Consider the following 23,170-nt stretch of genomic DNA (forward strand, 5'->3'; position numbering starts at 1 on the left):
ATTTGTGTCGTGAAGTATAACGTCTCATTTCTATACAATAAAAGAGTTAAAAGGGGTAACTATGTTTCAGGTATATGTAACTATTCTTTCTAAAACAACATCCTCCCCAAATACATAACAGCCTCACATTTGTTTTCTTTTTTGGAAATATGAGCCGCCTGTCTGTCATCCTCTGTGGACGCTTGGAGGTCTGGCACACCGGGGGCGGGGCGGAGGGGGCAGTGGGCGGAGTCGGCGTCCGCTGTTTTGGTTGGTCGAGGGTGACGTATCGGGAGCCACTTCCTGGTCTGTCTGCTCTCTGGGAGGAGGAGAGCGAGACTGCGGTGTTGTTAGTTTGAACAAAATGGCTGCGAGACCACTGTCAACGAGAGCTCACTGAACGCCTACCATGACTGTCCGCTCCGCTGTCTGGATCCACACAGAATGTATTTCCCCGGAGTCGTTTCTCACTTTGCATCCTCGGTAGCCAGCCCGTCGCTAGTCGTCCAACTGGCGACCTAAACAAACAAACAAACAACAACAAATAATTTATTTTGCACTTTAAAGCAAGTTGGCTTTGCTCATCGGTGATTTTTCTTCTTCTTTTTTTTTTTTTTTTTTTTTACGAAAACCGACTGATTTTCTCCGCTTTGCAAAAACCTCGCAACGTCAGCCGGCGTTCGCGTGCATCTATTCGCTTAAAAGTAATTTCATTCGTGATTTTATTTTTTAATATTTTTGTTTTTGTTGTCAGTGGCGTTTCGCTCGCCTCCCCGCCCCCTCTCCTCTCCTCCCATTAGACCCGTGACGTTTGGACGAACTGCTTTTTTCGAGTGTAATTCCGCGGCACATTTAGTTTTTGGGGAGCTTTAGTTGTGTCTCGAGCCTCGACCACCGTCCTCTCTGGCCGAGTGGCCGTTGTTTACCTCGCTCTCTCGTCACCAGTCGGCTCATCTGCCAAGCCCGACTTGAAACTGCGACTGAATCTCGACTCTTTTACTCTTTTACGGGTAACTTTAAGAAGAGACCGTGGAGAATGCTTCTTCTTCTTCTTCTGCCATGAACCGACTCCACACCGAAAGCTGCCATCAAACCTGCGGCTAACGCGAGGTGAGTCTCAAACCAATGGCTTTTTTTCTCTCGTGGGACGACTTGATGCACGTCGCTGATGCTGACCGAGATGTCACATAAATACCGCCGAGCAAACTAGTGTCCCGTTGCAACGTTGTTGTTGTTGTTGTTGTTTGTTACCGCAGTGTTTGACCTATTCATTCATATCGGTTACAGACACTTTACGACGTTAAGGCTGCAGCGATCAATGTCAGAGTGGCGTAGTTAAAACACCCGTTAACGCCGACCTGTGCTTATTTGTGCTTCTTCACCACAGTATTCATGTTGTTTGTCCCCAGAAAGTAGCGTTCAACTCAGTGTGTGGATGTGAGACAGTGCTTGTGCTTTTATGGTGTCTGTTGTTGTTGTTGTTGAGAGGGGCGTCCCCTGCGAAAATGAGGAACCCTGCCTTTATGTTGGATCGATGAGAAAACCCCCACAGGACCGATTGATTGATTGATCCGAGGTGCTTTTTTTTGGTGGACATTGGCTATGGTTGATGACTGGGAATAGTAGTTGGTGTTTACTCGAGTGGTGGGCTCGATGGGAACATGTTTTGGGAACTTTTCTGTTATATCATTGCCCGTTCATGGTTGGCCGAGTGGACTGGAACACACTCGGTACATGTGATGGTTTCTCCAGGCGACTGGGAGAATTGCATTGCCCCCCCCCCCCCCCCCCCCCCCCCCAGGAGGTAACATCTTGTTGTTGTTTTTGATCACACACCGTTATCTATAGCACGATCGTTGGCCCTGCAACGTCGAGGCTGCAGTGTTTCCTCAGTGTGACACAATTTCACCCCATCGGTCCTGTTGTCGCTCCTCTTTGGTTCATTCTGTGGCATTATCGTGCCCTGCATCTTGCACACTATTGTACATTCCAAGAGACTAATTCCAAGTACAATATTAAAAATGGTGTTTTATTCCCCACCCTCCACACACACAAGCCGGAGATACTGATTGAACTATCGCCTTCCATTGCATTCCCCCCACCCTTCTTCCTGCATCCTGTCCCCAGGCACTGGAGTATAGCTTTTAATATCTCCTCTGCGTGTCTTAATTGAAGTACATAATTTCCCGTTCAATTTCGAACACCCTTTTCACACACAGCCCCCTCTTTGACATCTCTGTCACCACTGTCTTATCTCTATCGTCACACACCAGTGAGGTGATGAAATGAAAAATGAGTGCGAGCGGCGGCGGCACATAGATTTGCAGTCAGCTCAGGAGACTGTCGGGGCACATATTGGCGCATTGGGTACACTCACATTTGTGTGTGTGTGTGTGTGTGTGTGTGTGTGTGCCTGTGTGCCTTGGAATGTAGTCGCAAGTGTTGTGTGTTTGTGTCCGAATCAGCCAACGCACACGCAATGAACACGTGGATTGCCCGTTGCTCTTGCCATGGGAGTGCATGACCACCCAAATGTCAAGCTCGTGGCCATTGGTCAATGCTCTGCAGCTGCTCGGGTTGTGAGCTGCCATACCCTAACTGCTAGTTTTCTGAAATGCCATACAGTCAGGCTCACCGTACCCAGACACTGCTGCTTCAGCACCATAGCTACCACTGCAGCCACAGCAGGTGGCTTATCTGGAGGGCACTAGGTTAAATGTGGGGTGTGTGTGTGTGTGTGTGTGTATAGGCAGTAGGTCACAGGCACTGGGGGTTGCCCCCGAGGCACAGCAGTGCTTCTCTTTTTGAACCTCCTTACAAACGCTTTGGCGACAGAGTAGTATAAAATGTTTTGGCATCTGCGAATCCACGCGCAGAGAAATTGCACAGAACTCTATAAATTATCTCCATCTATAATTGGTTCTTCTCAGTGCATCAGGATGAGAAATGTAGTCTTTTACCGGAGCTCCAGACTCAATGAATTTCATTACTACTTTTGCCATTTTGGCAGCGCACACGTAACCCACGTTGGCTCTGGATCCAACCGGTGCTGTAGGCTGTTGGCATCTAGACATTGTTTTGATTAGACTGTATTACTTCAAAGCCATGAGGACAAACCCTGCGTCCGCAGCTCCTTATCACCGGGGAGGCGGGGTCATTTGTTGGAAAGGGAACAACTGAAAGCTGGCTCGTCTGACCCTTCAGAGCCAAAACATGCCCGGTCCTCAGGTTGCTGTCATTGGCCTGATTTCCACTACATGACTAAATGTAACTGGAATGAGCCTGCTTGTCTCATGTCTCCGTATCACCCATAAACAGTGTTGGTTCTCCTGTTTTGAATGTCTGCGCAGTATTAAGGCTATATGACTGCAATATCAAATAAACAAAGTTCTTTCCATCGCCCGTCAGACATTTTGTGTTTGCTCTGGTAAATCCCACTTAGTTGTGCTTTGGAAAAGTGGCTTGTGCCGTCTATCCCTTTTCCCTGTCATTGACCTCAGCCCAGGTCTGTCCGTGGTAGTCACTGAGCCGGTGATTATGTGGCTTTTCAAACAACTGGCACAGTCCTGATAGATAACGCGCTTAACACTGCTGCAGGGAACTGCTGCAGTAGGAGGGGGGGGGGGGGTGTTGACAGTAGAATCAGCTGGATTCACTGGGAGACTGCCAAAAGCTGTTGCCTTCTTCCTCTGCTCTGTGGATGGTTATTTTGAAGTCAGGGGGGGGTGGAGGTGGATATAAAGACTTGCCAGCAGTTGTGTTTGGTGTGGCCATTGTAATAAATGAGAGGAGGGGAGGGGAGGGGAGGGGGGGCGTGTATGTAGTTAGCCAGGAAAACATAAATAGTTGTAGTAATCTTAGGTGGATGGACTTCACCCTGAAAGCAAACGGTACCAATCTGTCATTAATAATTCCACGAGCCCAGACTGACATTTTCTTTGAGAGGGTGCTTTGTTTGAGCATTTTTGCATGTACGCCATTAGTCATTGGGTCTACATGGTTTACGTAAACCTGGGTTCTGAGACTAGTCTGCTTTGGAATGAGACAACAATGCCGTGTTATGATAGTCATCATTTCCTCTTCTAAAGTCGACACCTCCAAGTGTGTCAGTGGAACAGCTGCACTTAAAATAAAAAACATTTTCTTTTAAAATAATGCATAATTCTTTAGAGGAAGGTATAAAGTATAGCAGGACTGTTGGTAGTGACCAGCAGTCCTGTGCACAAAGACCAACTCTGGCTGACCTCCTGCTCCAGGACATGTTGTTGGAAGAGGTATAGGAGAGTCCAATGTGTGTTGGGGGTCTTCTTGTCCGACTTGTGTGCCACTGCAGCTTGAGGAGGCCCACCAAGGGTAAGTCAGGCCCGGGATGGAAGCAGGGTGGGGGGGAACCCAAGCTGAAACTGGCGAGCCGCTGCCTGTGAGTCTTGGCAGGGGTCCAGGGGAATGTTCAATGTGCCCAAGGTTCAGCACCTCACCCCCCAATCACCCCTCCCCCTGCTCCATGTCGGCTAATTGGAGGGACGTGGAGAGAAGGAGAGGGGCCCGTCACATGGAGGATAACGGTGAATATGCAGGAATACAGTGTTCCCTTTTTCCTTGCTCCAAACCGACATTAGACGGACTAACTCGTTATGTAAAAGGACTTAGCCGCACTCCCAGAGCCTTCTGTTACGTCTCTGTAAAGGGCACTAGCATGCTCTGCGTGCCCCTATGAGGAGGCCAGAGCCTGGCTTGGGAATGTTTCATTGCCGTAATCAACTCGCGTACAATCAATTCATGTATGACCATTTTCATTCATTTTGTCTATTTGGATTGTGAGAGCACATTTTGAAGGACTTAGCCGGAAATGACCAACAAAGACACATCTTGTGATGTTTGAGTGGTGACCTCTTAAACTGCAAGCAGATAAAGTTTTAACAACAGTTAACACAGCCTAATTTATGTTGATTGAGACACTAAATAATTGGTCAAGTAAGCTTTCATCATATTGTACCTTCTTTACTAATGTTTTGATACCAAAATGTCTTTTAAGAACTGTGTCATGAGCTTTAATGCACATCTGCCGGATATAAGATATTGAGGGTGTAGATCTCGGGATGCCCAGTCTCAGTAGTTTCTCCACATGTCCACGCTAGCTTTCCCTTTGGTATTTCTACATCTCCTCCGTCATCCCTGCAGCTCCACAGATGGGGCTGATGCTTCCATCTGTCTCCTTGCTCTTTCATGCCCTCACCTCTGTCCTTTCTAGGCTATTTCAGGGTCTGTTTTATTGCTTACGCTGTTGATAGCCAGGGATTTGTTGACTGACATTTATATAGACCGATTTGGTTTGCTGCATCCTGGTGTGTACTATAGGTTGGATGTTGATCAAACTGCAGTTTGAGTCACAAACGCCGAACCAAACTTCTCGGCGGTCGTAATATGAAGCTCAATGAGTGTAAATTTAGATGTGCTCAGTTTTGCTCTTCGGTACAAATTGAGAGGACCTTAAGGGTAATCATTGTATTAACACTAATAGAACCTCATAATTATCCAGACCTTTTATTTATTTATTTCTTTGACGGGGAGTCACCTCGTAGCCTCTAAGCTGCCAGGCGGCTGTACAGATTTTAAAAAAATAAATAAAAATATGCAAAAGATGGCGGCATATGCAGGCCACATTTACTTCTTCTCGTAAACACAAGGCAGTCGCGAGTAAAGATGCACACACGCCGACGCACTCGGCGCGACAGCTTCTCCTTGAATTCAATAAGCTTTGGCTGCGGTGCTGGCAGGGAGCCGGCCTGCTTTGGTCTCGTGCATTGTGCTGTTTTTCCTATTTAATGAGCTGCCATCGCGTTAAAGTTTCATACCGACTTGGCAGAGGAAGCAGGCAAGACACAGAGCTAATTTTCTGGAGGCGAACCTCAAAGCTGTTATTTATAACGCAGGTCTGCCTCTCGCCATCGAATTCATTGTCTCTTTCTCTCTTCTCTCGTCGCCCGTCGCCCTTCATCGGTGCTCTCCGCCCACCCGGTCGCCCTCGATCAGTCCCTCGCCTCCGGATTCCAACAGCCCAAGAATATTTCTGCCCACAGTTCATTGAGCAAGTCCGGCCTAGTAGCACTGCCGTGTTATGTCTCCACCAGGCCCTCTCCCTCCCTCTCTCTCCACCTGCTGAAAGCGTAGCTCGTATGCACCGAACGCTCGCTCGCTAAGCGGGCCGGTCGAGGCTGTTAGCGTGACCGCGGCATGGAAACGTGCACAACGACATTGTTATTGCTTGCTTATCAACTGTGGCATTTACAGGCTACAACACCCCCCCCCCCCCCCCCCCCCCCCCCCCCCCCACACACACCCCCCCCCCCCTCCCCAAAACCGTTCAGGTCGAGTAAACACGAATGGCACAGCCACAGACATTTGTGGGGAGCGGTTGAGGTCTGTAGCAGGTTTTTTGAGGAATTATTCCAAAGGGAAGGATGATAATTTCCTCGTAATCAGGCTCTGGAGAGCCTTGTGGCTTCTCTGACGCCACAGGAATGGGGCGGCTGGCTGGATGGTGATGTTGGCGGAGAGTGGATTCTGAGAGATACGTTCTGTGGCCACGGACCGGACCATGTAACTCCCCCCCCCCCTTCCCCTCATCCTGTCCTTTGTGATTGGAGTTGTGTCTGCGGTTGATCGGCCAGCCTGAATCTGAACACCCCCCCTTATTTTTCGAGTTCTCTCCCGGTTTGTCTCTCCCTCTCCTTTTGTCTCGTTCCGTCGTCACAAGAGCGCAGCTCTTTCTACCCCCGCCCCCTCTATTCTATTTTTCTATCACCCTTGCATGGTTTTCCCATCACCCCTCGCTCTTCTGCATCTCTAGATAGTAGCGATCAAGGCGCACGGATATTTCGGTGCACCTCTTCCTCTTCCCCCCCACCCTCCCCTCCTGGCACCCTCCCATCTCTCCTCATCTGCCAACCTCAATAGTGCCCTCCCCCACTCCTCTATTTCTCCAGTGAGGATTCTTTCTCTTTTTTCCCTCTTCTAGCACAGTCTCTCTCTTCTTTCTCTCTGTGTGCCCTGTCTGGTTCTCCGGCGGCTGTCGTTCTTAATTGGTGTTGCTCAGCGTCTGCTTTCATCCTCCGCCTGTTTTTTCCCCCCGTTTTCTCATCCCACCCCTCCATTCCCTTCTCTCCTTCTCCTCCCACCTCCCTCTCCTCTGCATGCTTGGCAGAAAAAGGCAGGCATCAGATAGACTGCCTCCTGGTTGTGTACATCAAGCTTCCCTATGTGTGTGTGTGTGTGTGTGTGTGTGTGTGTGTGTGTGTGTGTGTGTGTGTTTCTAGTCCCCCTCGTTCCAGTACAGTGTGTTCCTGTTGTCATGCTTCCTCCTCTATAGCTTAAAGCCCTATAGTTCTGGGATATGAAGCGGTTGTGTGCAGCACAGGAAGAGAGGATACTGCCTCATGATGCAGTTTCTTCACAATGTCCCAGTGGCCCCAGTTTCGGGGTGTTTTCCTACTCAAGTCTGGATTCTTAAGAAAAGCCAGTAAAGCCGTGCTCAGACTACAGAAGTTTTGAACCGATTTGTTCTCCCGCCCATTCACCTCTCCCAACATTCAGTAAAGAAGTCTGGTCTGTGACCTTGGTCGGTACCGTGTTCGACCCACGTTGTCTGATAATGTGAGGGGGTTACAGATCCAACCGTAAACTGTAATAGCAACTGTCAGCTTTGCATACATACTTTTGTCCTGGGACAACACACCGCTGCACCTTGGACATATCGATGAGCTGGCTGACACGAGGTGTTAAAAACAGCAATGCATTTGCTGCGGCGCAAATCATCCGTACTTTGAATTGAGGCTGGCCTTTGGATTTAGAGTTTGGCTAAAGAGCTATCTTTGCATTAGTTTTTTTTCTCCATTGGCTGTGGTGATCTAAGCCTCTTTAATGTGAGGAAGAGACTGAATGACACACTGTTGCGGTCAGCAGTACCGAGTGAGAGGCAGGGAGACCGGGGGAGGCAGGTACGGTTATATGTGGGGCAGAGGAGGTCAGGAGGGAAGCTAAGTTTGACACTGGCTGTGTCGGCTCAAAGGACAACTGTTTTCTACCAGGCTGCAGCCAACATGACTGTGAATAACAACAACATAACCGTTTCACTGAAGGCCTTCTATGTTTTATTGACATCTCTGGAACGAGATGGATACTAAATATCCATCTCCCTCTCTGACAGCGGTAGTTTTAACCACATAGGATAGATTCACTATCATCTGGGGAGCATAACTTTTATATAGCGTCAGTTTTAAAAGTTTTTGACCACCGAAATAGAGACTTTTGAAAAAATGCTGTTGCCCCCAGATTCACGTTTGAGTCCTGATTTGATCTCACCAGTCATGAAGTGTCGGTCCGTGAGTCGCCACACCCCGATTACGAAAGAAAACAAATGTCACCAGCTTCGCTTACCGGTGGTTAATTCAATGTGGGAGGCTATGCTCTGCTAGATGCTGTTGCGGTCTGCATTTCATAATACTATTACTGTCTACATCCACAGAAGGCAAGCTATTATTTGAGCAATTTGCAACAAAGAATGTGCATTTTCAGGCGCGTTAGCATGGACGGAGATGGTTTCCGACCGCTTGTGTGCACGGAGAGTATTAATGTGGGTGTAGCCTCTTGTCACTAGCAACTGATGGTGACAGAAAAAAATAAAAATTCAAATGTAGCACACAGTTTCTTCCCACTTATATATCTCCTCCCCGCCCCCACTCTCTTTCTCTCTGCCTCTCTGCCCCACACATAATTTGAGCTCCTATTTATTACCTGAGGGCTGCCTTCCCCAAGCTGCTGAGATAGCACAATGACACCACACACACACACACACACACACACACACACACAAACACACAGACTGCTCAGTATGAAAAATAGCACTGTGTGAATGTAAGAGAGATAGGGGGAGAGAAAGAAAGCGTATTAGAGAGCAATGAAAAGGGGAACATGCCATGAAAAAGAGAAAATCCAGATTGGATTTTCATTTTCATTTTGCCCTGCTGCCATGGCCGCTAGTCTTGTCTTCCCCAGGGGTTGGCTGTAAACTCACTGTTAATAAGTGTCTGTCTCTCTGCCTGTCTGCATGTCTATCGTATACCCATAGAAATAGATAAGGAGTATACCAGACATTCCCATTCAAATCAACGTAGCAAGGGGGTAGGAGCAGTGTACATTTTGACGTGTACCGTTGCCATTGCAAACGTATGAGCCAAACCGACTCAGGGCAAGTGGCGGACTCATTCTGTCTCTATGGTCTAACCCTTGTCGACGTTCTCTTCCTCTCCCTTACGGCCATAGAGACATAGCCCCACCATTGGGGATTATTCTGCCAGGCTTTTCCTGTCTTTGATTGATGGACAGCTCCCTCCCCCTGCCAGTGGGCAGCACAGTGGGGGGGGGCGGGCCTTTCATTAATCTTCAGTTGTGAGCGTACTGGTTCATTCATACATTCAGAATGATTCATTTTCAGGCCCTGTGTTGGCACACTTTGTTTTCTGTTTTGTTTACTTGTCAGGGACAGCACACATCAGTCAACATAAGGGCTTCAAATAAGGATGTTCATTATTGCTTAATCTGTCAGGTTGTTTTGGCTTTGCTTGTTTTGTCTGATCAACACTTCAAAATCATAACAATATAAAACTTGAACCAGTAAATATTTGTCATTTTTACCTGATGAGTTACTGTTAGACTGTCAGTTTGGATATCATAAAGTCATGTCCTTCAAGTTCACAAGGATGAAGCACAATGGCTGTGTGCGCGCGCAGGATGGCCAACAAATAGGAATTGACCCTTGTTTCCGACTGGCATGAAGATGATTGATTGTCTTTGCACATTTTGGAGAGTGCTCTCATTGATTTGATATGACACAGTCCAGTTTTAAAGATTAGTGTCCATTGCACTTAGTGAAGAGTAAACGCACACAAACACGCGCGCGCACTCTGCCTCTCTGGCCCAGCTCATGCCTCTTTAATAGTTTCCAGGAGCTGTCACTAAAGCTGAGCCAAAGGAAAGACGGGCTGAAAAGAAGCACTTGGTTTCCGTGGCCCCTCGGGCTAGCTATCTAGCTAGTTTGACTCGCGCCTATTGGAAACAGATTCTTTATTTATTTATTTTAAAGACCTTGTTTCCTATTCTGTCAGATTGTTGGCCTTTTACGTTTTACGTCTTCCTTTTAATCCTGTGCCTTTTTAAAAATATTCTATTCATTTCCTGCTGTCTTTAACGCAGCTCTTTACACTTCACTCTTACTGTCTTCTTTCTCTGTATTTATCTCTATCTACCTTCTCATTTTACAGTTTGAGCTGAATACTCACCCTTTTTCTGTTTCATTCATTACTCTCTCTCCTTTTTTCTTTTTTGGGCAGTTGAGAGAAGCTAGCGACAGAAGAAAGATAACCATTTGATGGAAGAAAAGAAAAAGAAAAAACAAGAAGAAAAGACCAAGTCGGACGTCGCTCAGAAAACGGTGACAAAGCACATGTTCGCACACAGCACACCTGCGCATATTGACTTTGAGTGCACCGGCAGGCACTAGAACTCGGCACTGTGTGTGTGGCTCATACAGTTAGTGGTAAACCTTTGCTTTTTAATAAAATCAATAGACAACAACAGGTTTAAACAGCTGGAACAAGATTTTTATTGCAGATTTGAAGAGAGTTCCTAATTCCGTTTCTCTCTCTTCTCTCCCTGCAGGCTGCTGATCAGAAACCCAAAGGTGAGTGTCATGTTCACGTAAACTGCACCCTCTCATCTACCCTACTTTTAAAACTACATTCCAACCACTGATCTGCATTAATCAGCTCTGATTAACCGCACACTGACCCGTAAAGACACACACACACACACATGCGCACACACATTACTCATGCATTACACAGACACACATAGCATTTAGCATTCTCGTGCACAGATGGACAAACACATTTTGCACATGCATGCACAATTGGGCCGTTTGACTCTCTGTTTCTCAAACACACACACACACACACACAGCAGAGCAAATACAGTGGAGTCTAATGCAGAGCGATGCCGAGTGACGCCCAGTACGCCCGCAGCACCAGGCAGTGAAGCGTGAGGGCACCCAGACAGCACGCTGAATGTGGTGTGGGTAAAGAGGAGTGGGTGTGGGGAGGGGGACAGAGGAAGAGTGGAATAAAAGAAGGGCATAGAGTTCGGCTGAAATGAGAGAGTGGATCCGACAGAAATGTGTCCTCGGATGCCCCCGGCGTCGTCTTAAGATGCTAAAATAGCTCTTGAGGGAGCCCCGCTGTAAAAACTCCACTTGAAATGTTTACAAAACCCTGAGCGTTGCCTCCGCGGTGCTCGGTTGCTCAAAAGAAAGGATCGACAGTGTGAGTCAGGTCCCGAGCAGGAGGTGTTCTCCTCCATCTCTCCTCCATCTCTTTCCCTCTTTTGTACTGATCATCGCACACGGCCTCCGGCTTTGTCGTCTTTACACCTCCTGGCGCGGTTCCTGCATTTACAGCTGGACACAAAATGCAAAATGCTTGAGGTTCCGCACAAAATTTGAACAAGGTGGCTACCTTTTTGAAAAAGAGAAAAAAAATCCTCCTTGTGTGTCTAATAGCGTCCCCCCTCCCCACAGCAACAGCTTGGCCATCTGGGTGTCGCTGTTGGGCCTCTTGACAAAGGTCACCACAGCTTGCCTCGAACTCTGACCCGTCTATTTAATTGCCCCGCCCGAGTTTCACTAGCCCGACTGTGAGCTCGGCCTATTATCCACGTTTCAAAGCCTCCACTCAAAGCGAGCCGCTTCTGATTTGAATACGCATTTAATGCCACTGTGCTTGCGCTTGACTTGGAAATAAATTCAGACCTGCGCTATATCTGTATGTATAATAGCATTTAAAGAGCAGCCGAGAACTTAAGGAGAGAACAAGAACATTTTGATTGTGTAGAGCTTCTGTTTTTTTTTAAATATCTTTATTTTTTTACTGTTATTTACACTGGGCAGATTTGCTGAGCATGAATGCTCTTTTCCAGGAACACCGTGCTTCACACTTATTGTGTACATTCACACCTGGAAGCTGTCTTTTACAACCACGGTCTTATCTGCTGCCCGCTGACCAGCTTCACTTGGGGCAGATGGGGTTCAAAGGCCCTGCTCACTGAGAAATGGCCCGTGAGAGTTTTGTGCTTGTCAGACGGTGGAGCCGGGGGCCTCTGCATGCAGCTCTGTGTCTGTTTCTTGTTTAGTTTCATTTAGTTTGGCTCCGTGTTGCAGAATGTTGGAACTGAATGAAGTGAGCAGACACTTGGTATCTTCCCCGGAGGTGCTCATGGTTCATGGAGGTCAGGTGACTGGCTTTGGTTTTCGTTTGGCTGCTGAACATCTCATCGGTGGTCTTATTTGTTTATGTGCGCCTGCATTGTTTCACTGAGATAAAACCCGCCTGTTCGTCGTTTTCATTTCAAACCCAATGTGGCAGATTGGAGCCGAAACAGTGCCGAGCGTTATCACGTGCATGTGGGCTGTACCAAGTGTCACTGACGGGAGCGCCGAAGGAAATGCCGAGAGTCAAGAGAGGAAATATTGAAAACCTCTAACTGTGAGAGAGGCCCACAAACAGGGGGCACAGCTCAGAACGAGGCATGGGGAGGAGGAGGAAAGGAGCGTGTAACCGGGCTTTCTGGGGCCGGACGAAAGCTAAAAGAAATGAAGGGAAGGGAAGGGAGGAAGTAATGAAGCAGTGAGCACTTTAGACGAGTGCCAAAAATGACTGTCGGGAGTCAATGGCGGTGCTGATATAGAATCGGGCTAATGACGTGGACATTTGTTTTATGGTATGTTTAATGAGAGATAGAGCGAAAAAAGGGACATAGAATGAGAAACTAATTGTGTGTATGTTAGCGGGCGCTCATGCAGACCGAGAGATAAAGGAAATAGGGGTGAAGCGGGCTAGCAAGGCCTGTTTGAAGACTAATCGTGACTAATTCAGCGAGCCTGCAGGACCTCTGAGTTTGCTCAATACCTCCATTGGCCATATCTCTTATCTCTTAAAAGGAAGGTGGCATCAACCGGAGTGATATGAGTTTTCATGCGTGACTCTAAATTCATAGACACATACACATCGCACCCCCCCCCCCACCCCCCCACCTTCCTCTGCCTTCCTCTCCGCAGGCCTTCCTTGGTCCCAGGCATTTCAATTTGTTTGCGGTAAACGATCTCGGCCCGTTCATATGTATGAAAATGAGATAAGGCCTCGGCGAAGCGGAATTAACTCCTCTGCCCCCCATTAGGCATGGCGCTTCTCCGAACGCGAGGTTTCCAGAAGGCAGGGTCCCACCCCAAGCCCCCACCCCACTCCACACACACACAGACTGGACCTCTGATGCAGGGCCCTCCCTCCCGGTCCCCATTACCTCAGAGGGATGCTGATTATTCACCCCCAGCACACACTTCATCACAATCTCTGCCACCACTGCAATCACAATCAGTCAGTTTGACTGCCTGACAAAAAACATGCCAAGACACACACACACACGCACACGCACACACGCACACGCAATATAGTATCTGAAAAGCGGTTGTCTGTCGAGCAATACTAAGACATGTGCAATCCTTGCAGCCATTTCAATCCATTTCAATCTAATCTACTAATATGCACGCACACACAGACAAATATTATTCTAGATCGCAGTAAGTTGCACAAACGCAGTTCATGAAACGGGGAGCTACACACGGGCACAGAAAGTCCCCACAAAACCCCAAACCCCGATAACGGCGAGAGAGCGCCCACAAACGCCAGTGCGTCGCATAACCCGGCATTGGATTAATTCTCAATTTCACATGCTATTAATTGCGTCAACACTTTTGAAAAGGGTATTTCATGAATCACAATCTAATTAGAGGCTAATTTGCTGTAGCAGTCGGGCTGCTTTTCTCTTTTGTTAACCACAATTTATAAACACTCCATGTATTAATAGTGAATCGCTTGTGAATTACATTCCGTGGATTTATGACTGCCAAGCATAATTTCTTTCTCTAACACCCCCTCTCCCCCCTCCCCCACCCCCAGTGTGGTCTCCCGGCGTGCATGTCAAGTGCGAGAGGCGAGTGAAGGATGGAGGGGGAGAGACAGGGGGCAGAGAGAGAGAGGAAACAAGAGGGGAGCACAAGCTCTAACAATGCTTCCTCCCTCTCTGCGTATTCGTTGTTGTATGATCACTCACAAGCTGCTGACAAGCGAGCCCATTCCATGCCTCTTCCCCTCCCCCATCACCCCCCTGGCCCCCCCAACAGTGAGCCGCTTCATGTCACATATCAGGGCAGATTAATAGGATGGAGCTCGACGGATATGAATGACAGTTCAGCCTGTGTGTGTGTGTGTGTGTGTGTGAGAGTCAAAGACTGGCGGCAGGGCTCCTCACGCCCTCTGGCCTCAGCAGTTTGACATAAACCAGAACCACCTTACCTTCACTTGATGAGATTGTTTCAGTGGGTGCTTATAATGCTCACATTATATACGCAAACATGAGAAAATCACATTGGGGCCACGAATGAGTGCTGCCCCCCATTGTGCCCACTGTGTTCCCCATGCTCCTTGTCCCAGGGGGTGGGGGGGGGGGGTTGACGGTGACTGTGGGAGACCACATCTTCAGCCGTAGCATGTTTTAAAATACCATGCACCGTGCTACATATCTATCAATTTCAAAAGACCTCTCTCTCTCTCCTCAGGCAGTTGATGCCCCGAGGCACTGACCTGGGATGGAGGTGTAGTAGCATGATCCTGTTAAGCGAGTTAGCTAGTAGTAGGGCTAGAGAGCAACCAAAAATAAATAAATAAAGTAGGCTCTCATAATCTTAACAGGCCGGAGAGGCACAGCTGAGATGAACAACCGAGGAAAGAGCTTGGCTTTGAGAAAGGGGTGGGGGGTCACTAATTGGAGAGGGCGGGTGAAAGAGGCGCGTTATGGGAAGAAGTCACGGGAGGCACAGGGGGAGGGGGTCACGAGGCAAATAGGGGTGCGTGAGGCAACTGTCAGTCCCTATAGCAGCGGCCCCGTTATAGGAAGGGTGAGGGGTGAGAAATGTTTGCCCTTTTAATTTTTTCGTGTGAGCGAGGGTGTTTCTGTTCTCCACTCATTCTGACAGATGGGACCTCATAGAGGGACACCCACTTGACCCCCCCCAACCCCTCATATTGTTGTGATGCAATGACTCGGACCAAAACCTGGGGCGAGACCTTGTCCCGCTGCCTTCACCGGGGCGCGGGAAATGCTTCTCTTTTTTTCTCTCGTGAGCTAAAGGAAAACCTTGACCTGCACGCGATCGAGCCCCTCTTTTAACATCACGACAGCAGCACGTATACAAATGTCGTACACGGACGGCATGCTGTAACTCCCTGCCTCTACCTTCCTTCGCTTTCATTGGATCAAGAAATGTGCCATTGTGTGGGGGGCACACAGGCCTCTGTGTTGGCTCCCCACCCACCCCCTTCTATGAACACGGCTGCATAATAAAGTGGCTCTCTGCAGACAATAGACAATAGACAGAAGAGATGTAGGAACCTGCGCCGCCTGGCACTGGGCTCAGGGAGCCAATCACAGTTGTTCTTGTACAACAGTTGTTCTGGTTCGATAACGGATACCCCACCGTCCTGCCGGCTATGCCTCCATATGGATTATTAACTCTATCGGATTTCTTCATGCGTATCCACCCCCTTCTTTCATCTATGCTCACTTGCTCTCTATCTGTACCTGGTGGTTGCTCTTTCTTTCACTCTCTCTCTCTCCCCTTGTGTGTAATTAACCATTTAGTGTGGAGAAAGGCTATAATTAAAAGTTTGGTGCAAGGTTGCGTAGAGCACCTCAGCTGGAGGGTTTAATGGAATTTACAGTGCACTTGATCCAAAATGCTAATTTAATTGTCTCTCCTTTTCAACTACAATTAGCCGATACCAAGGCCACAACCACATTGGAAGTCTAAATTTGGTTTTCACAACACCCCGCTCTAACTTAAATGTGCGTACCTCTGCCAGTGGAGTTGGGGAAGGGATCATTTTTAGCAGTCTGTTTTTGTCTCTCTGCATCATGTATTGGTTTCTTACCCAGATGATATCTAACGGTTACCGACGTCTAAAGTAGTTGGCCGGATTGCTCATAATTAAACTTCTTTTTTTCTTCTTCCTATCTTTTTATCACATTTGTTGTGATTTGTGAGCCCCGGATCTGTGAAAAGATATTCACTTAATTTCTTTGATATTAGAAGCCGTCAATTAATAGTTCTAGGAATAAAATTCTCCCACGGGGAGGGCTTAATAAGCAGAGGAACCCCATTAGTCATCCTTGCAAACGTCACCACTTCACCGTGTGGCTTTTATTGCCTCTCATTGGCAGTGAGTGTGAGCGGTAGCACACTCTTCACTTTCCTCATTTAATCTTTTACAGACACCCACTCTCTCTCATCTAAAAGGGGGGTTTGCCCACGTTTCTCTAATTCGTTCCTTGGTCATCTTTTTCCTGAAAACCCCACCTCTTCAAAAAGCACGTACCCATCCATCGTGGATTAAGAGAAGATCCCTCCTCCTCAAAAATAATAAGGGCATCTCAGTAAATGTATTTATGTTTGTTCAGAGCAGAGAGGGGAGCTGTGTCTCTCACATGCTGCTGTTCTTCAGTTTTGCCGTCTCATTTATGCACACACACACACACACACACATACACACATACACACACACACACACACACACACACACACAGGAAAACATTAATTCTCACTGATCCTCTTGTTAAATACAGATGACACCATAGATGACTACACATTAGCTGAACCAGCTGAATAGTGTCATAGCGGCACTTTTCATGAAAAATGGCAGATCATTTTAGCTTCTTTCTTTCTTTTTTTTCTTCTTCAAAATCACAGAATAATGTAATTGCACAGGTTTGTGACAATGTGGCTTTAAATGTATCCTGATTATGTTAAAGAAGTAATGTCATTGCTGGCACGGGAGGAATTAGGTGTGGTTTTCGGCAACATAAGGGAGTTGCAGTGTGGATAGACCCTTGTTACTACGACAACACAGACACAGTATGAAGCTCCAGGGTGTGTATGAGCTAAGGGGCCCATGTGTCTGTGCTCTGGGTCCACCCGTCGTCTCTAAGACCAAATCTCAGCAGCTCTGGAAGGTGTGTGTGTGTGTGTGTGTGTGAGGGAGAGAGGGAGAATAGAAAGGATTTGGCAAATTAGACGGATAACAGATTAAATAGGAATGCCTTTCGTTTGAGACGGATAAACTGTTATGAGAACAAAAGTGGAGTACGACATCTTTGATTTAGGCCCCCTTGCTAAAGGGGTTTATATTTGGTTTATTTTCCTGCTCACGTACATAACTGCCGCAATTTAGTTCCTTGCTTTTCATCTGGTCGGGACTTTCTGCACATAAACTGTCGTTTTGGATTAAAAAACGTGAAATGAAGGTCTCTCTAATCTGAAGGACTCCTGCACGCAATTTGCAGTCATCAGGCTTCTGTTTGAGCAGCGAGCGACACCAAGTAGTGCAAAGCGCATCCCGGTAGCTCCTGGGCACTAGAAAAAAAAGTTTGAACTTTCTTAGTTCTTCAAAGGATTAAAGGGTTTCTACATGAAGGTTAAGGGGACAGCAGGAAAAAGAGAAACGGTTGGAGTTGGAAGAGGTGAAATGAATGGAAGAGGAAGCATGAGCAGGGTATAGGAGAGATATTTGAAGTGGGGAGACGCGGTACTGGAAACGGGGGGGAGAACAGTAAGGAAAGGGGGCAGGGCAGCGTGTATTCCCCGTCCTGCTGTCTGATTGGTCGAGGCAGCGTCAGGCAGGCCGAGATGGATTTAATCAGAGACGTGCGTCACCAGCTGCAGTTCCAAGCCAACAGCCAGCCAGATACTGCTGGAGGCGGCAGTCTCTCTCTCTCTCTCTCTCTCTGGCTTCAGACACTGCACTACATGTGTAGTTGTGTCCACGTAGAGGGCTTTTGTTTTAGGAATTGTATCTGGGTCCCTGCATGTTGAATGTTTTTTGCTCCATATCACTGCCGTTTCTGTGTGTCAGCAGTTAAGCAGCCGTCTAGATTAGTGTTGTGCTCAAGGCCTCTGATGTTTTTTGTTTTTCAGATGAGCTCTTGGCAGGCACACCGAATACCTTTCGCTCTCCGAATGTACTTCCTCCAGTGTGGCAGCGTGTGTGTGCGTGCGTGTGTGTGTCACTTTGTGGTTAACTGCCAGCACTGCAGCACAGCACTACTGTAGGAAGAGTTCTCACACTGGACATTAAGCTTAAATGAACAAATTATTTCCATGCCATCAACTTCCCACTATTTCATGATTTATAAAATGTTTCCTCAGTAGGAAGTATTCGGTGTCAGACAGTATTTTTTATTATTTTTTTCCCCTCAGCCCCCCGGAGATAAAACTTTAGCCAGGCCAATCTGTTTGGTTGCTAGCTGTCCAGGTCCTGCTAATAATAACACCTCTTGGTTTTAACGCTCAATTAGATGGCTGTCCGGTCACTACAACCACAGGGAAAGGGTCAGGTTGAGGCCAAACCAGCAGGGAAAGGTGTGTAATGAAGAGGAAAGGAAGTTGTCTCCGCGTGTTTGTGTGTTCAGTCAGCAGAAAAAAGTATGACCTTTTCAGAGAGTGCGTCTGGGCAAGTAACATATGTTCGACAAAAGGCTGCATGAGGCCGTAAATTTAAAGCGACAGTCCACACCAGCGTGCGGCGCATACTAAAAGATTCAATTATTCCCACCTGCCGGGTGCTATACATCAAATAGAACACCCACATTTAAATTTCCAGAGACTTCGTGAACATTTGTCTGTTGCACATTCGTCCCTACAAAATTGGACCGTTCCATCACGTACTGTGACAATATAACCGGGCAAGATACAGATATTATGTAAGACATTATGACTAGATATCGTCTTTTTGTGTATCGTAATATGTCACAATGTCTTTTTGTGTTTTTAAAAGGCTGTATTAGAGTAAAGTGATGCAACTTTCTAAATGTACCAGACTGTTGAAGCTGTTGGATTATTTGCCTTATTTCACTTGGTCATTATATCCACATTACTGATGATTATGTATCAGAAATATCAAGGAATTTTTTTCCTATTATAAAGTAATCATTTAACATAACAAAAACATGATTTGGATTGCATTGGACTTAGCTCAGGTTTACCCCTCCACAACACACATCATTTTGTTTCTATAAAGGTCTAATAATAAGTTAACCCAGACATTAATACCTTGCTACCTGCATGTGTCTTTCTGTGTGCCTGTGTGCCGTATCCATCCAGTGCCAGAGCCTGCTCCCACTAAGCCCAGTCCCGGCCCACCCCACCACCTCCACCACGCCAGCCCTACGCTGCCCCTCTCCTCCAATGGCAAGCGCGCCTCCTCCAGTAGCCAACTCCCGACCCAGACTCCCCCTCAGCAGCAGTGCCAGTTGTCCTCTGCCAGTGCTCGCTACCCGCCCAGAGAGGTGCCCCCACGCTTCCGCCAGCAGGAGCACAAGCAGCTACTGAAGAGAGGCCAGCCACTGCCTGCAGGAGCCCTCAGCACGCTCACCCTCTCCTGTTCCTCTTCCTCCTCCTCCTCTTCGCCCTCGGCGTCGTACTCCTCTTCTACGACTGCCAGCACTTACCCAAACTCTTCCACTTCCACTGCGGGCAAACGCCACCCAGGTTTGTGTAAATACAGTAAACAACAAAAATATGATAGCCCTGGATTGGATTCCTGATTTTTTTTTTTTTTTCTTCTTCTTCATTTTAACACTTTTGTGGTGCCTATGTGCAAATTGTTTCACACTCTAAACTTCAATCTGATTTTGTTTTTTATTTTAGTAAATGTTGACTGTATTGTGTCTGCGTGTTTAGTGATATTTACCTCGATGAGCTTCCTTTTTAAAGCTAACACTCTGCTCCCACCTCTGTTACAATCACTCTCATTTCCCCACATTTTGTGAGACAAATCACGCATTAACATGCAGGAAATACTAAATAGTTTTTTGTCGTCGTTTTTTAGCATCCCACATTGAGCCTAATTTCAGGGTTTGTTTTCAGGTTGGCTTTTGGCACAGACACGGCAGCGTGCAAAGCAGCATTGATAGATTTACTGCACTGTAAGCATAAGAAATTACGATGATTATAATTATAGTTTAACTGCAAACTTCCTGTCAGTTTTAAACAATTATGTCAAGATACAGCTCTTAAGTGATGTGGGTGGTGGGCTGGCAGATTTAAAACCTAAAAACTAAAAATGTAAGACTACGCTGATTTCAATTGGCTGCTGGCCCTACTTTCCATTTCTTTGACCTTCTGAAAGGAATCTGATGGCCGTCTGCTCGTTTCCAACTGTGCTATTAGTGTGCAGGTCTGGATACAAGTGCGTCTGACATTGGCAATATTAACGTCAAATTCTTTCCAATGTTTTAGCCTAAGTCAGAAGAACATGGTTAAGGTCTTCAAGCCTCTACACGCTCTTCTGCTAGGACCACACACACACACACACACACACACACACGCACACACACACACTCTCAGACCTCCGTAGCCCGCGGTACTCTTTTAATGAAGTCACCGGTGGGCCCTCAGATCACTAATACTGAACATGCCTCAAGGTGCTCATTGTGCGGCTGCTTGTGTGCATTTCCATGCACGTGATATGTTGATAAAGAATGGCCATGATTTATTTATATCATGGCCATTATACATTTTCTTGTTTCTTATCGAATGCTCAAGATAGTTGTTTTTTAGGCTTTATTTCTACTTTTCTGTGTGTGTGTGTGTGTGTGTGTGCATGCATGCATGCATTTACACGCACACACGTTTGTCCCCGCACATTGTTTTCATGTGTCTGCTGGCATCTGTGTTGAGTTTCTCTTCCCTCAGTCTTGTTTTTGCAAGTTGTTCCCATACTTACAGGCTCATTTAATAAAGACTTTCTTTTCGCAAACAATATTCAACTGCTGATTATTAGTTCAGCACCTGAAACCTCCTTTTATGATATGTATTCTCTGTGCTCTACTGTCTGTAGCAGGGGTTCCCCCAGCCTCTGGGCCAGGCACTAAATGTGTCTGCAGGCTGAACTCACTCAAGAGAAGCAATGCCTCTCAGCCTTTGAATTTAAATATAATATGTCTCATTTTTGCTTCAAGTTAAGCTCCCCTAGCTTCAAGTATTTAACCTATCACGTCCTTATTACTGTCCTAGTCCAGAGGTTGTTGTACTGCTTGGTCTTCACCTGGCCCCACTTTTCCCAGGAGCGTCTCGGCCTGTGGTGTTAATAGCCATTGGCTGGGTTTCCACCTCCTTCCCCTCTCATTTTTTTTTGTCTCGAGGGCTTCCCCTCACAGCCGGTTCCATCCCGTCCGCCTCGCTTAATGGCCTCATGCTAGTGTCCCTGTTGTTGCAAATATTCTGGCAATACATCATTTAGAGAGTGGACGTTAAACTTACCACCCTGCACTTCGTTTGTAGCATCGTGAAGGAGAAATGGAAGACATGGAGTTGCAACAGAACAACCTTATTTTCACTTGACTTCTGTTTCTGCAACGCTGTCTTTTGAACTTGCTAAACCATGTAAGCATATTACATGGTTGATCCTAACGTCAAGAATCATGTGCATCGTTATCTCAGATACGATAACAATTTCCAGATTTCTTTACTTTTATCAAGCTGCATCAAAATGTATTGTATGAGTCCGGCCTACGAGTACTGGTGGAAAGTTGTTCAGTGCAAACTGTAAGTAAGGGATGAACTCTTGTTTCGAGGACATTTTCTGACCTCTCTGGTGAGGTTACTGTGGCCCAGAGGGACGTGATGTGATGTTCCTTCACACACTTCCACTTGTACATGCAAACACGAGCGCATGCACATGGATGTAGTGGCTGCGCAGCAGTAAGAACACACTAGTCTGACCTAGTTGTGTCCACTCAGATATGTGTCTGCCTTGCAGGCCAGCTGGCTGAGTTTAAAGGGTATGCAAGCGTGCGCACGCACGCACACACACACACACACACACACACACACACACACACACACACACACACACACACACACACACACACACATCCGCGCACACACACACGCATGTTTAGTTTATAAGCCGCAGTAATAGCGGGTAGATATCCTAAGGTGGTTAAATGCGCTTCCTTTGACCCATTTCTTTTGCTTACTTTCCTCACATTTGGATCAGGAAAAAGAAAAACACACTGATTTCATTCAAAAGCCATATTGCATTTAAGTGTGTGTGATTTATCACATTCCCGCAGGCCATACGCACACATCCACAAAGTCTGAAAGGTAATGGCCCCCCCCCCCCCCCCCCCCCCCCCCCCCCCCCCCCCCCCCCCCCCCCTAAATTCAAGGGGCATTCACACCGCTCCCCGAAACCCTATCTAATTGTCCCAAACACCAGACAGACACCCCCTGTGCCCTCTCCCTCCCTCCGTCACACCCGCCATCCCAGTCTCTCCAGCTGACTAGGGACCATTAAGTAGTCCGGAGCAGCCAGCAGCCATCCAGACAGGCTCCCCAGTAGCAGGTGCTGGAGTGGGGTGGTGGGGTGGGCGGGGGTCCTCAAGACTGTGGGAACTGCGGCCCAACAGCTGTTTGTTGGTCCCCCAGACAGAGCATGCAGCCAGAAGGCACTCAGCTGGGTGCTGTTAATACACGTGTCCCTTTCATTTGGGCCCTTTTTGGTCTGCAGGTAAAAGCAGTTGGTGTATTTTGCCTAATTAAGTTGGGTTTAAGCAAAGTGTTGCTTTTAAAGCAGTGTTCTGTAAAACATGTAATGTTCTTCAAGTACTTTCTCATGGGCGTTGTGGGTCTGCCTCTTCAAACATGGTTCCATTAAGATGTAAAAAAAAGTCCTACTTAGATCTTGTATGTTTTTAAAATCATAATCACAAGAGCTCTTAACCCTAATGAAGCCTGTGAGGTATAAATTGCCCCGTGTGCACAGGCTGTGACACGCGCACGCACAAACGCACACACATAAGTGAGAGAACCCCCTAGTGGCTTAATTAATCCAGCCTCTGTCAGGGAAACCGGAGAAGTCACCATGGTCTCGCTGTCCTGGTTTTCCTCCTCGCCAGAGGTAAACAGACATGAATAATGAGCTTTTTAAACCCTCCTGTGACCATTCCCTCAGTCTTTCTTTTCCTCCCT

At 47.2% G+C, this 23,170-nt stretch overlaps 1 protein-coding gene and 1 long non-coding RNA gene across 2 annotated transcripts in view; one reads left to right on the forward strand and one right to left on the reverse strand.

Annotated features, from left to right (window-relative positions):
- LOC117734834 overlaps nucleotides 1-504 on the reverse strand; it is a 2,451-nt gene extending 1,947 nt beyond the window's left edge. The window contains exons 1-2 of the long non-coding RNA XR_004609826.1: nucleotides 388-504; nucleotides 128-298 (exon numbers count right to left, since the gene is read on the reverse strand). This is a non-coding gene — a long non-coding RNA (uncharacterized LOC117734834). The remainder of the gene's footprint in view (nucleotides 1-127; nucleotides 299-387) is intronic.
- A 474-nt stretch (nucleotides 505-978) lies between these two features.
- The window catches only part of LOC117734738 (trinucleotide repeat-containing gene 6C protein-like), a 43,795-nt gene continuing 21,603 nt past the window's right edge, over nucleotides 979-23,170 (forward strand). The window contains exons 1-4 of the mRNA XM_034539039.1: nucleotides 979-1,089; nucleotides 10,368-10,468; nucleotides 10,696-10,717; nucleotides 19,298-19,684. Coding sequence (XP_034394930.1) covers nucleotides 10,406-10,468; nucleotides 10,696-10,717; nucleotides 19,298-19,684 — 472 coding nt within the window. The 5' untranslated portion in view covers nucleotides 979-1,089; nucleotides 10,368-10,405. The remainder of the gene's footprint in view (nucleotides 1,090-10,367; nucleotides 10,469-10,695; nucleotides 10,718-19,297; nucleotides 19,685-23,170) is intronic.

The sequence above is a fragment of the Cyclopterus lumpus genome, chromosome 1, assembly GCF_009769545.1.
Source record: "Cyclopterus lumpus isolate fCycLum1 chromosome 1, fCycLum1.pri, whole genome shotgun sequence".
In the NCBI taxonomy this organism is placed as follows: Eukaryota; Metazoa; Chordata; class Actinopteri; order Perciformes; family Cyclopteridae; genus Cyclopterus; species Cyclopterus lumpus.